This window comes from Acanthaster planci, linkage group LG06, assembly GCF_054643075.1.
Source record: "Acanthaster planci isolate LZ-2023a linkage group LG06, COTS_SCS, whole genome shotgun sequence".
Lineage (NCBI taxonomy): Eukaryota > Metazoa > Echinodermata > Asteroidea > Valvatida > Acanthasteridae > Acanthaster > Acanthaster planci.
Genome location: NC_141782.1, coordinates 1,070,754 through 1,084,473, shown reverse-complemented (window position 1 = coordinate 1,084,473; position 13,720 = coordinate 1,070,754). Strand labels below are relative to the sequence as shown.

The 13,720-nt window shown below is 42.7% G+C and overlaps 1 protein-coding gene and 1 long non-coding RNA gene across 2 annotated transcripts; both read left to right on the top strand.

Moving 5' to 3' along the window:
* The first annotated feature begins 1,794 nt into the window (after positions 1–1,794).
* On the top strand, positions 1,795–11,831 carry LOC110974691 (uncharacterized). The gene is made up of 3 exons (XM_022226479.2): positions 1,795–3,222; positions 4,927–7,333; positions 8,285–11,831. Exons 2-3 carry the CDS (start codon positions 4,942–4,944, stop codon positions 8,803–8,805), a joined length of 2,913 nt encoding a protein of 970 aa, XP_022082171.2. The 5' UTR covers positions 1,795–3,222; positions 4,927–4,941; the 3' UTR covers positions 8,806–11,831.
* Positions 11,832–11,891: 60 nt separating this feature from the next.
* LOC147798723 (uncharacterized) lies at positions 11,892–13,691 on the top strand. The gene is made up of 3 exons (XR_015425531.1): positions 11,892–12,586; positions 12,800–12,935; positions 13,348–13,691. It is a non-coding gene; the product is annotated as an uncharacterized LOC147798723 (long non-coding RNA).
* Positions 13,692–13,720: the final 29 nt, after the last annotated feature.

Here is a 13,720-nt window from a genome sequence, read left to right as displayed (position 1 = left end):
GTTTAATTTGTAAAATAAAAATTAAATTTGGCGTGGATTTTGAAAACGACTTAAAACCTGGTGTTATTTTCGCAATACGAGCATTCGACTTCGTTTTGCATCCTTCAAATGACTGTGATTTATGTTTCATTTGAGAGGTTACAAATAAGTGATATAAAATTTCTATTTGACGTGTTCGTTGCCAATTGTACAAACGCGCATCCTTATTAACCGAAAATCTGCCTTTTACCGTAAATCGTTGGTATTGATTATTCATTTTCATTTGCTGTAATTCAAATTCACAAAATGTGCGTTCAATTTGATTAGAAATATAAAGGGTTACAGAAATCATGACATCACTTTGATAACAATGTTACTCATGAAGAATTATAGTGTGTTTGTTATCAAACTGTACACCAATTAAAGTCAATGATTTTTCTGTATCTTCCCGTTCAGCCATTGCAAGAAGGCCATGTTTTAACTTTAATGTGATTGTGGCAAAAACGTAGCACGAGAAGGAAAGGTTTCCTTAGCGTCGGTGTTTGTAGACGATTCGTACAATAGTCGGTATGTTTTTAAAGACAACATGAATGGTCTGTTTCAGTCATGAATATTCAAACATTTACTCAACTAAACACTTCTAAGAATATAATTTAATAATATAGCGCACAAACGAATCAAAAATCTTGACCAGGCATAGGCCTACCTTAAATAACACTTCGCGCGAAATGGCTTGTACATTTTGCGAAAAAGATTGAGCTCAAATTAAGATGAATGCAGGATTGCGGTGGTACATTCCATTTCGCGCCAAAATGAATGTTAACATTATGTTAACATTCTAAACCAGTGCAATACCAGGAAATTGATCGCTGACCCCATACGAATGAATGCACCCTCACTGAAAGAGAATTTTTATTTGTTAAATAGAAATGGAAATTTGAATGTTCGTTCCATTTCTCTCGAAAACGAATGCTGCATTACTACAGTGTAATTCCTTTACACATTCTCCGAAATTAGCCAGGAAAACTTATTTGCTCCAAATACGCGACCACACACCTGTTCACTATTGGTAATTAGAACCAAGGTAAATGATATCTTTGTTTGGGCTCCTGATCATTGTCTAAAAAACGAGAAAATTTGAAATTACTGATTACTTTTTGACACTTTGTTGTCTTTTTCAATTGGCTTTGGCACTCCTTCCTTATCTCTTAGAGGACCCACATCTCTTACACCACAACAACGCGCTGAGCTGTCACGTCGTCCGGCGTCTTTGCTGTTTTCATTTTGAACCTCGTCGATTGCGTTCTTAATGCACTGGTAGCGTGTACAATAACTAGTGGGCACTACAGCTCATTACAGAAAAGTTCCAAACGTTTCATCGGGTGATAATGCGAACGAGGCTTTTAAGGTGGAGAGATTGTGATAACAAACAGGAAAAAACTGTAATTGTTTTATAATTGTGCTCTGTGTTTATGCTGAATTGGTGACGCTTAAACTCAACCGACTCGCCAACAGGCAATTTTGCCTGCGCAATGACAAATGGCTGCCGTCCATTCGGATTCCGCGAGTGGTTCAGCCACAACCTCGACCCGACACTGACGCTACAAAATGAAATAAAAACGATTATCCAATTAGGGAGTTGAAGTGATGCATCTTCGGCTTGATCAGGGCGAACGTGCGGACGAGGCGCAGCGGGTGACCTCGGTCCAGTAACTGGTAGAGACGGCAGAGCACTCCGACGGACTCGCCGTCGCACATGAGACCGGGGAAAATTTTAGCACCTATCTCTTACTTCTTTTTTTTAAAATTAATTCAACCACTGCTGGGCTCCACACCTCGACCCTGTCTTACACGTCTTACATTTGGGAATGATGGTAAGGGGGACATCTGGTTTTTTTTTTCCTGAAGTCAAGGCAGATTTTCAGGGAGGCTTACAGGCGTGCGACTTCGCGTCGAAACGTCATTGACAAATTTGCCCCACGAGAACCCAGTCGTCGGGAATGCTGCACCGGATGAGAACTCTCGTGGTTTTTGTGCTGCCACTTTTCGTGATGTTTTGATGTCCTTCGTTCCTTAACGGTTTGTTCAAGCCAGATTGTGTTCAAGCCTGGGAAGTATTGTGAAAATTACTTGCCGACCTCAAGCAGGGAAGGAATTACGCTTCATTCTTGGATGCAATCTCGAGATAGACCCTCGAATGAAAATAATCAACGAGAACTGACTATTTCGCCCTCAGAAAATAAACAGGGCACGGCTCGTCGTCCTAGAACGCACGATGGAATATATTTGGACCAAATATAATTGCGAAGGGAACTGAGGGGCATCGTAAGTGTGTGATAGTAGGTGTGCTTTGAATGTGCCCCCAGACTCAAGGACCGTGTGTGCGAATACGGGATTCAGAAGAGCTGTCGCCGTTTTAATTCACTGATGAAATGATGCTCGATTCCGGCCTTGCGACCGACACATCTTTCGAGGGAAAGCTGTTCTTGAGAATCTCCGGGAAAAGATATTAATGTTTTAACTTCGAAAGACGGGCCAACGGATAGTTGGCTTGAGCGTTACGATCTTGAAACTTAAAATAAGGAACAGAAAGAAGTGTTTCGTACGGGGGGGGGGCTGTTTTTTGCAAATTCTGCGGTGAGATTGTTGCAGTCAAGTCGACCTTGATTCATCGTTGGGTCTGCACGCCTCTCGAATAGGACGAGTGGAAGCTTATTTTGGAAATCCTCTCTGAAGGGGGACAAATTTCGAGGTAACTTTGCAAATATACACCCCATATTTAGGGCTAACACGCTCCATTACACATGAAGCATCCTGTCATCGTCACCCACTGAATTGAAGCTCGAATTATTTGCATTCAGGTGGTACTTGGCGAGAACTTTCACGGCCGTTGAGTTGTACCCGGAGATGTCACGGTCGAACTCAGCGACATAGTCGGAGTGTCACATGCAGAGGGCACCAACTGTGTGACAGGTGGTTCTCCCGCCGTGGAGTCGTTATAACGTGTAGCTGAGAACTCGAGGTGATAGTGGGGGAGAGACACATCCATACTGAGTAACGCAAGGTGAAGGCCGACTTCAACCGGACTCGCTCTGGCTTGCTTGGGTATGCTTCCGTGGACTGAGGAATAGTCAACGTTGGCAGCACACATCGCTCGGTGGTCACCTCAGCACGGACCGGTACTTTTAACTCTGGAATAACCCTGAAAGACAGTATAACTATACACAAATTTAGTTACTCGAGGTAAGTGTGCTTCTGACAGGTTGTCGTATTTTGTTAGATTTCTTGGAATTGACAGTGATAAAAGAAAATCAGACAACAATTACAAGTGTTGCAGTCAACCGACCCCGAGACCTGGAGACGTCAGACTGATGTGATCATCAATGACGCAACACGTCATCAAATATGATATCTATTGAGAGAAAATTGTATAAGATTTTGGAACCCGTCTTGACTTCACCTTTATTTCCAACATTCCATCTTTGCGGAGCTAGGATAACTGTACGTTTTATATATTGTATTGTGATTTTTTAGAAGATTACATCGCGAGAAACTTAACTTGGCCTGAATAATACGTGCATTGAGACACAAAGGTATCCAACCATATATTCCACTTATTACGGGTCTTGAAACTGACACAAAATGAAGCAAAATGGAGAAAATATGAAATGCTTATAAAATAGAGGCATTTTCGGAGGAGGGGGTGGGACCATGCCCTTGGAGAAATTTTGTTTTGTCATGTTTTGTTTTCAGAAAAGCAATTTTTTTGGGGGGGTTCATACAACTCGAAAACCCACAAAACTTAGCTCCACCCCTCAGAATAGCCATGAAAAGCTTTTGTTAGAAATTCGAAACGTTTGATCCCTATTAAAACACACCCAAAGAAATTAGGTTCTGGATCCGTCCTTGAACATGGGACACTTTGTATGTGATAACATTGCATCATGGGCTGGACTGATTATAGTCGAAATGTACTTGGCTCAAACGGATGTACACAAGTAATTGAATTTTTATTAAAATGGCATCTAAACTGGAACGTCCTGCATATATTCACAGCGAATTTCAACTTGAAACAAAGAGGCACAAAATGAAACCATGGGCATGCACAACTGGCAGTTATGAGATTTTATACTTTTCGTTTTTCAAAAAGCAAAACGAATGCACAAAATCATCGATCAACAAGGAATTCTTAAATTTGAAGACCGATATGGTGCTTGAAGCTTACATTAGCATTTAATTAAAAGAGAACACACTGTCAACGTTTCAAAATTCAACGTTTTCCTGAAGACTGCGAATTATTACTATTACATAATATGACTTTTCCAAGTCATACATCATCAGCAGCGTGAGCATATTGAAAACACTTTTCATGTTTATAACAATCTGCAACCACGTATTCACCACTTGACTAATAAGGGCTATCAGTCTTGGCCGGACGGCAATAGCTATGAATTCTGGCGGGAAGCGGCCAAGGGTGATTAAATCAAAAGACACCAAGTACTGCCAAGAGTAGGTATTAAAATAAGTTAATGGCTTTCAAGGTTAAGTGTCAGCATTTTAATTTGATAAGGAATGAATTTTTAGCACTGATTTTTATTAAAATCTCTTGGGCAATAAGTCAATTATTAATCATTTTCGAGCGTTTTGTATTACAACCACCGCATGCAAGCAAAAACTCTCATGTCATATCTGCACATTTTACGGGAAAGCTCTTAAGAAATCTACATTTCTGTTTCCCTACGCTTGGAAGCCAGAAAGACTGAACCGAACTACGTGATAAATTCACGCTATTAGCCAAACACATGTGGCACTTTCTAGTGATTTGCCCTTCTGGTTTCTGCTCATTTTATGGGATGGATTTACGCTGTAATATCGTTCCCTCGGGCAATAAGTCAATTATTAATCATTTTCGAGCGTTTTGTAATATCGTTCTTGTTTTATTTACAGCTCACGGCAGATGTAATGAAATTGCAAGAAGTTGCAATGAATTTTTGCGGTGCTGTGATGCCTTTATTGGTTATGCTGTTGAGCGGGCTATCCTTCAGCTGCGACACGGGAAATTCAACCACTTTCGGTAACCAAACCATCATGTCTACTATGTCCAGGAATTTTTCACCCCCAAACTCTCGGCTTCAAGACCACACCTCGAAAGGTAGACCGGTGTATGGAAATAAAGAACTCGGCATCAGGGACATGGAAGATAATGCTTCAGCTTTGTTAAATTCAAACCTCCATCGGAAAAATACAGAAGGGGCTGACGTAAAATCAAAACCTATTATTAATGACTTCGGACCAAGAGCAATGAAGAGACGGCATTTGGAAAGAAGCAAGAGGGAGGCTGACCCACCGGCCTTTACAGAGTCAAACCCGGAATTGGAACCAGCAGCTGAACCAGAGTCAGAACCGACAGCTGAACCAGAATCAGAACCGACACCAGAAGCAGAATCAGAACCAACAGCTGACCCGGAGTCAGAACCAAGGGCAGAACCAGATTCTGAACCAACAGCTGAACCAGAGTCAGAACCAACAACTGAGCCAGGGTCAGAACCGACATCTGAACCAGAATCAGAACCAACAGCAGAGCCAGGGTCAGAACCGACAGCTGAACCAGAATCAGAACCAACACCCGAACCAGGGTCAGAACCGACAGCTGAACCAGAGTCAGAACCGACAGCTGAACCAGAGTCAGAACCGACAGCTGAACCAGAGTCAGAACCGCCAGCTGAACCAGAGGCAGAACCAACAGCTGAACCAGAGGCCGAACCGACAGCTGAACCAGAGGCCGAACCGACAGCTAAAGCAGAGGCCGAACCGATAGCTGAACCACAGTCAGAACCGACAGCTGAACCAGAGGCCGAACCGACAGCTGAACCAGAGTCAGAACCGACAGCCGAACCAGAGTCAGAACCAACAGCTGAACCAGAGTCAGAACCAACAGCTGAACCAGAGTCAATCCCGACAGCTGAACCAGAGTCAGAACCGACAGCTGAACCAGAGTCAGAACCAACAGCTGAACCAGAGTCAGAACCAACAGCTGAACCAGAGTCAGAACCAACAGCCGAACCAGAGTCAGAACCAAAAGCTGAACCAGAGTCAATCCCGACAGCTGAACCAGAGTCAGAACCGACAGCTGAACCAGATTCTGAACCGACAGCTGAACCAGAGTCAGAACCGATAGCCGAACCAGAGTCAGAACCGACAGCTGAACCAGAGTCAGAACCGACAGCTGAACCAGAGTCAGAACCGACAGCTGAACCAGAGTCAGAACCGACAGTCGAACCAGAGTCAGAACCAAAAGCTGAACCAGAATCAGAGCCGACAGCTGAACCAGAGGCAGAACCGACAGCTGAACCAGAATCAGAACCGACAGCTGAACCAGAATCAGAGCCGACAGCTGAACCAGAGTCAGAACCGACAGTCGAACCAGAGTCAGAACCGACAGCCGAACCAGAGTCAGAACCGACAGTCGAACCAGAGTCAGAACCGACAGCTGAACCAGAATCAGAGCCGACAGCTGAACCAGAATCAGAGCCGACAGCTGAACCAGAGTCAGAACCGACAGCTGAACCAGAATCAGAGCCGACAGCTGAACCAGAGTCAGAACCAACTGGCGAACCAGAATATCGACCTGAAGGTGAACCGCAATCACAGCCAACTAGCGAGCCAGAATCGGAACCGAGCGGCATTCCTGAACCCGAGGCTGAGCCAAGTGCAGAACCTGAATCCGAGTCCGAACCTGAACCAGTTGGCGAAGACTGGCCGGAACCAGGCCCAGACTGGAACACCCTTCCCGAACTGATAGGTGTAGCTTTTACGTGTCACGTATACATATTTGCAATATACTTCTCCCTCCTAACACTTTATGGACTTCAGATCCTCATTGCTTTAATCTTCGAGTTCAAGAAAGGTAACCGCAGCGTATTGTCCCTGACCTTCAACACACTCCTGTTTCTGCTAGGCATGACTCGAGCTGTGTCGCTTTTTGCCAACCCATACGGATCCTATCAGAACCTGCCCATGGTGCTTTCTCGCATGATGTGGTCCGTCGGCTTCCCGTGTCTGACAGCAGCAATGACCACAGTTCTCCTGGTCTTGCTCGACACCACGAGGCTCTCTCTCGGCCCACCAAGATTCCAGAAGTTTTCCACGGTCTCCATCTGCTGTGCCGGTCACTTCATAGCGGTCCTTGGCAGCGATTTGCTGGTGTCTGCCTTCATCGATCTGAAGGTCATTCTCGTCATCTGCCAATTCATCTACGTCGCTTGGAGTGGCTCGCTGGCCGTCGGATTTTTCCGGGTGAGCTACAAGATGAAGAAGAATTTTGCCTCGACTTTTGCAAAGAAGGGAATGAGAGGTGCGTATCATTTAAATGTTCCAGGAAATAATAGTTACAATTGCAGAAGATCCCATAATTCAAGAGAAAAATCGGCGATGCCTCAATGATAAAATTCAAAATAAAACTTTTAAGTTTCAATCTAGGATCCAATGACAATTTCGTCTGAGGGTCTGAAGTCTATTTCGTTCGGTTAAACTGTACATATAGTTTAGTCGGTTACAGCTGCATCTTTAATCGTACATTCTGGCCTTCATTTACGGAAAACCTATAGATCCAAACCGCGTCCATAATTATAGCGCACAAACCATCAGTTCTGATACTCATGGCGCTGTTAACTCAGAACACAATATAGTATAACAAAGAATAACGGAAAAGAAATGCCCAAATAAAATCAGTACGATATTTAACATTAAGGAGCGTGACCTGGCAAGTTTTCAATTAAGCTTGTGATCTGGAAGTACCGGGCCATCTGACGTAAAGAGATAGGCAGGTCATTGGCTGATGTATGAAATTACCACAGGAGTGTTTGGTTGCTCACGGCTGTGTGTTTATGACAAGATTGAAGGCTTTGCAATGGTTTATACGGATAAAGTTTGCTTGAAGATAGGTTGGTGCAGTGCATGTAATGAGTGATACTTAAGGCGAAGAATTTTAAATCTTATTCGTCTACTGACCGGGAGCCGTAGGAGAGATTGAAGGACGAGTGGCATGTGGCTAGTTTTTTTTTTTAGTTTAGATATAATTCTCCTGGCGACGGACACAGCATACTGTCCGAAATGTTGAGTACCCTCCGGTTCTTTTCAGAACCACACAAGCTCACACAGAGATATCCCTGCATGGTACTACCACAAACCTCTATAACGAACTTGCTACCTTCAGCATGAAAAGCTTCGCAGCTCTCAAATAATGCAGCCTTTTCATTCGTATTTTTCTTTGGGTCCTTTTTTTTCTTGAACCTTTCTCTACCAGGAGGAAAGGAGCAGAAAGCTTCTCCACTGAGGCTGTATCGGATGGTTATCTACTGCGGCCTAGCAGCTCTGGCAAGCTGTGCCACCAACCTATATGGAGCCGTGGGCGTCTTTGGTGTGTACTCGGACCTGGAGTTCGTGGAGGCCTGGCCCTGGTGGATCTTCCAGACCGCCATGAGGGCGGAAGAGGTAGCCATGTCGGTCCTGGTGGTCCTGCTGGCCGGCAAGGCGGGCAAGGATGGCTTCGGCCGGTTTGTGGGACTCCTCTGCCGGTCCACCCGCCCGTGCCTGGCCAGGATCCGGCGGCTCAGGGCCGGTCAGGTGCGACCGGCGTCTCGCAGCGTGTCCCCTGGGCGCTGGGCGGTGTCAGGCAGCGGTTCCACAGAGAAGATGATGCTGAGTGAGGACCGGTCGGTGACCGTTGGGGTGACCATCGCAAGCGATGCGGTGCATGACATGGATGGTTCGGCCAAGAAATTCCCGTACCCAGACGACAATCTTCCCGTAGTCGCTGAACTGTGAAGATATATGGTTTTGGTTTTCAGAAACAACTATGGCGGCAATGAATGGACATGGGCAATCGCTTATATTGACGTCAATATTCACGTTCAAAATTCACGAGAAGAATATCAACGCCAATATCCTATTGAAAGTTATGCATTTAGATATGAATAGTTGACGTCAATATTGATGATTGCCCATGTCCCTTCAGGGCCACCGTAAGCCACGAAGTGTAAAACGTTTGGCATATTTTCTCCTTGGTTCCAACCGTTATATCGGTCCTATACATGTAGGGCACCTGCCATCGCTCATAAGTTTACCTCAAGAGACCTTTGTCTAATACAGACTGATATGATCCGAGGAATCGCCGTTTAATTAGGCCTGCGCGAAAATACACCACCAACGTGTCTTGATCTCATTTTCTTTGGTGGACCGAAGTGCATCGCGCGTGCGCTCACTCTCACATTAATACCCTGGGGAATTTCATTTATTCTCGTGTAGTAAAACATTAACGTGTGAAGCTCAGATTTCTAATTGCTTCCATTTGATCCTTGACCATTTTCCTCGAATAAAATTCTAACCGAACGTCGCCTATATTAAATACTTCAATCTGCGACACATAAGTACACCTTCAAAATTCTTTATATTTGAATAATTCCAAATATCACTTTCTTGAAATTCTTGTAGAGCACCGTTTCAGTGCGCCACATGTACATGTACAACGAATGTTCCTCGTGGAGTACCTCCTATTGTTTCGGTACCCCACAGGGTACCACAAATACACTCATCGGGGCGAGCAGGCCCAATATGTACTTTAAAAACCGGGGGAGGGGGCCAATCAACAAATTTAAAATTTTTATCGGCTGCCTCTACCACAGTTTACTTTTGAAAACATCTGGAAAACTTGAAATCTTTTGCTTCGGGGCCTTTAAAAAAATCGAAACGTAAACGTCTCTCCACAGCTTTGGACCACCCCCCTATTTTGGCGCACTCTGTGACGATGTGTCAATTTTTTCCAGGATTATTTCAGAAATAGGCCCACCTTACCACATAAATAGAATCTGCCTTCTATTGTCTTTCCCAAAATTGAAAAAAGTAAGTTTTTGTCATAAGTATGAGACAAAAAACGAAATCAGTAACCCTTATTATGGGCCTGTTTCTCACAGATCTGGATCTCGATCCATGATCCCTAAGCTGATCTATTCGCGCTATCCGTTCTAGGCTGTTTCTAGTACAGTGTCGATGGACCAAATTTGGATCAGCTGATTACGATCTGATCTGCATGAAACAAACAAGCCCAAAGTATTCAATTAACCCGTTGAATCGGACATATGCAGTTGCAAAGTGCTGGCTGAAACATACGTAAGATGTACTCTGTGTTTAATATTAGACTGTACATATCGCGTCATGAAGATGCCGACTGACCTATGTCGTCATCCTGCCTAGTCTTGGTTCCAAGACCTTCGCATTGCTTTAAGCCGAAATTGATTACTGAAGACTACAGAATGCACTTTATATATTTTACTTCATTTCTGACTTCGAAGGGTGCATCCAAGCACACCAATGATATATCCCATACTTCAAAACTCTTTTAAAATTACTTAGAATTTGCACGGGTGTTCAGGCTGCACAGAAAAGTGATCATCAACATGTCATCATTCAATTTCCTGTCAATTTTTGGTGAGTTGACCTGTGACGGTTGGACCCAAAGCAGACATACCTAAAACACGTTGGAAAAAGCATTTTGAAAAGGACCCCGCCATAACATAGCTAAATACTGCCACTTTCGGGCGCAACTGCATCCAACATGCTCTGCACGTCTAGGCCAGAGTTCCAGCGTCATATTTCTTTTCTTCAATTCTCAAATTCCATGGCTTTCAGAACTCTCTGATTAGAATATTTCCAGTGTAAAAATTTCATTCATGCACTCGAACGTACAGACGGATTTTCGCTCTTTTTACGTGTTGCATCCCAATTAATGATTGCAGCTCTTCTAGAGACAGCGCCCTCTAACAATGATGGTTTGCGATCGCAGACTAAACTGCAGGAAGGTTCCGGAATCAAGGCTACACCCTGTCTCGATTGTAGGACGTGTAGTCAAAGAGGTACCTTCGGTTTTACCAGTGAATGCGAAAATTTGCATTAGCACAAACTCCAAAGGTCACCAACATACCTTTTGAAATATAAATTCTAACTTTGAAAATAAGGTCAATGGGAGACTTTTAAGACGCCTGGTGGCGGCAGACAAACGGGCCCTTTTCCGGAGTTGTGCGCATGACCCATCAAGCAAAAAGGACTGTTGTGTCTGCCGCCAACATGCGTCTCAAATCTCTCACTGAAACATAAGTGTGTGTTTTCAAGCCTACTGCACTGTGGATAACAGACCTAAACCTCTAAAAACGATTAAAAAGCTAGGAGATGAAAAATAACCCCCGTTGCAATAGGATCACAAACCAACCACAAAATGCTATCATGATCGACACTGAAATATATACACACATTGTAAAGCAGGGTATATTAGTTTTATTGATGAGTGTGTAAATTAAATAATAAAATCAGAAAACATTTCACAATAAAAGTAAAAAGCATGACGTTCTCTTCCAGTAGCTAGTACATTCCCTGTCATTTGTAATTATACAAACTAATGTGACTTTTTTTCTAAATTAGATTATGTCATATTTCATTGTTACATTATAATACTTAATGGAATAATAACGATTGAAAAAGAATTACCACGACAGTTATGTGCTTAAAAATAATGTAGAAAGAAATATATTAGCATTAGCAACCTGCTTAAAAACTGAGAGAGAAAAGAGAACACTAGATTACAGAAGGGGAGACCCTTTTTAATAGTTAAGAGGGCGCTCTAGCTCGTTCGTGCTTTCTTTTCAGGTTGGTGATGGCTTTAGTTCCTTTTTCGAGTATCCCGGCGCGGCGGCCCCCAACATTGCCTCAAATTGGCCAAATCACACCAGGCTTGTCCTGGGGTTTACTGTTTAAAAGGGTTATGTGGCAGCATGAAAAACGAACCGCATTTCTGACAAATAGCTCTCGATCTTGAAAGAAAACGAGCTGCCAGATACAAAACAATTATCAGTCTTCCAGAAAGTATCACCGAAGATCTGAGGGGAATTTGACACAAGTGTGAAAATTGGGCAAAAAGTAAAGTAATAACACGGCAAATGACGAAAATGGGTCCCAATGAAAAACAGAGTGAATTTAAAAAAACGGTTTGGAAGTAATAACCTTTTTTGTACATAAGAGTTACTAGTCTTTCATGTTTCATCAAAGTTATTTGAAGGTAAACTCGGCAAAATTGTGAAAATTAGACACAAAGTTAGGTAAAAAAAGATAATTTTTCATAATTATACTTTGTTGTAAAATTGACATTTTCCACTTTGATCTTTCTTACCAGAAGCTATTGAATATCACCATTTGATAGACGCTTGGCAATTTATTCACACGAGGTCTTCAAGGGAAATGGCAGGACAATCCCTCACACAGGTCACCACCGATGCGCGTCGCCTGCATTGATCTCTATTACATAGACTGGATAGCCATGGCGTCCAAAACGCGTATGCGTATTTTCAGGAGGCAAGCGTTACGAATTTCGTTGCGTGTATGTTCAAATGGAGTTTTTCAAAAACCGCTTGAGGTTTTGTGCTTCAATTGTCAGGTTGCGAAGAAAAACTGAATTCTGCACTTGGAATGGATAAATTTGGAAAGAATAACAGTTGAGGTGTACGTAGCAGTGAATTGCCGGAGATCGACGCCAAGTTTGGAAGAAGGAACAGAAGGAAATGCGAGTTGCACTTTTTTAGTATCTGAAAGTTCTCAAGTCGTACTTTATAATGCTTAATTTTTAAGCCTATATAGGCCTAGTAAGAAATTTATGACAGTCTATCTAGCCTATACGGCTCTGTATATGAAACTTCACTATCTCGAAGTTGGGACCTTCTGAAATGTTACTTATTGTTGGCAAAAGTGGCTTCAAAAACTGAATAATTTCCCCCAGATTCCACCAGAATAAAACGTCCATGACGGCCATGATTTGTGTTTGTCGGATGTAAAGACGCACTGAACCCAAATCGTGTGACAGACGATGTGATATGGGTGACAGAATTCTTCTTCGGGGCAGAGATGAAACCAAAGTAAGAAGTAGAGTGCTGACGTTTCTGTTGAATGAAGTTACAAACCCAGGGAATTCAAAGTCAACGCAATGAAAGAAAGTTTGTCTACACAACAAAATTATTCGTTCTCAGTTAAAACTGACTTTTTTACGCCGGAAAGTAGTTGTTAAATGTAATTCTTTAAGTCAGGTTGGTTGCGAGCTCAACTTTTTAAGCTGATTAATAAGTGTCTGTTTTAAAAATGGCAGTAGGTTAGTTTGGTCGCTCATCTAAAGCTGCGCTCACTTTGTGCTCACAGAAAAGATTCTCACACTTCCGCATGCCGCAGTCGGTTTTCAATAAAATTTACTAAATATATGAATGAATTTTATTTAGTACAATTTTTCCTGAGAGTGTGTAAAATTAAAATCATTTTATTGATGATTTTTTTCAGTTGGCTCATCGAAGCCAGATGGAAAAACACATGGACAGTTTGGACATCATATTTACTGACAAAACCTATTGCACGTCCTGGTGGAAATCTCTCAGTTTTACACACTGAACAAATCAGGATTGAACCGACCCAAAGTGAAAATATTGCTCAAGCGAGACCGTAGACAATAGGTGTAAAAAATGAATTAAAACAAACACACACAAAAACAGGTTAACATTAACATCGCTTTCGAGTGGGTTAGTTAATAAGAAAATGGTCAGCACTATTATTGAATTCAGGACCTAAGCTATAGCTCTAGGACCTGTCCGAAATAAAACTTTTACAAATGAAATTGTTCAAAGCAATTGTTAACTTGTTACTGGTTTTGTTATAG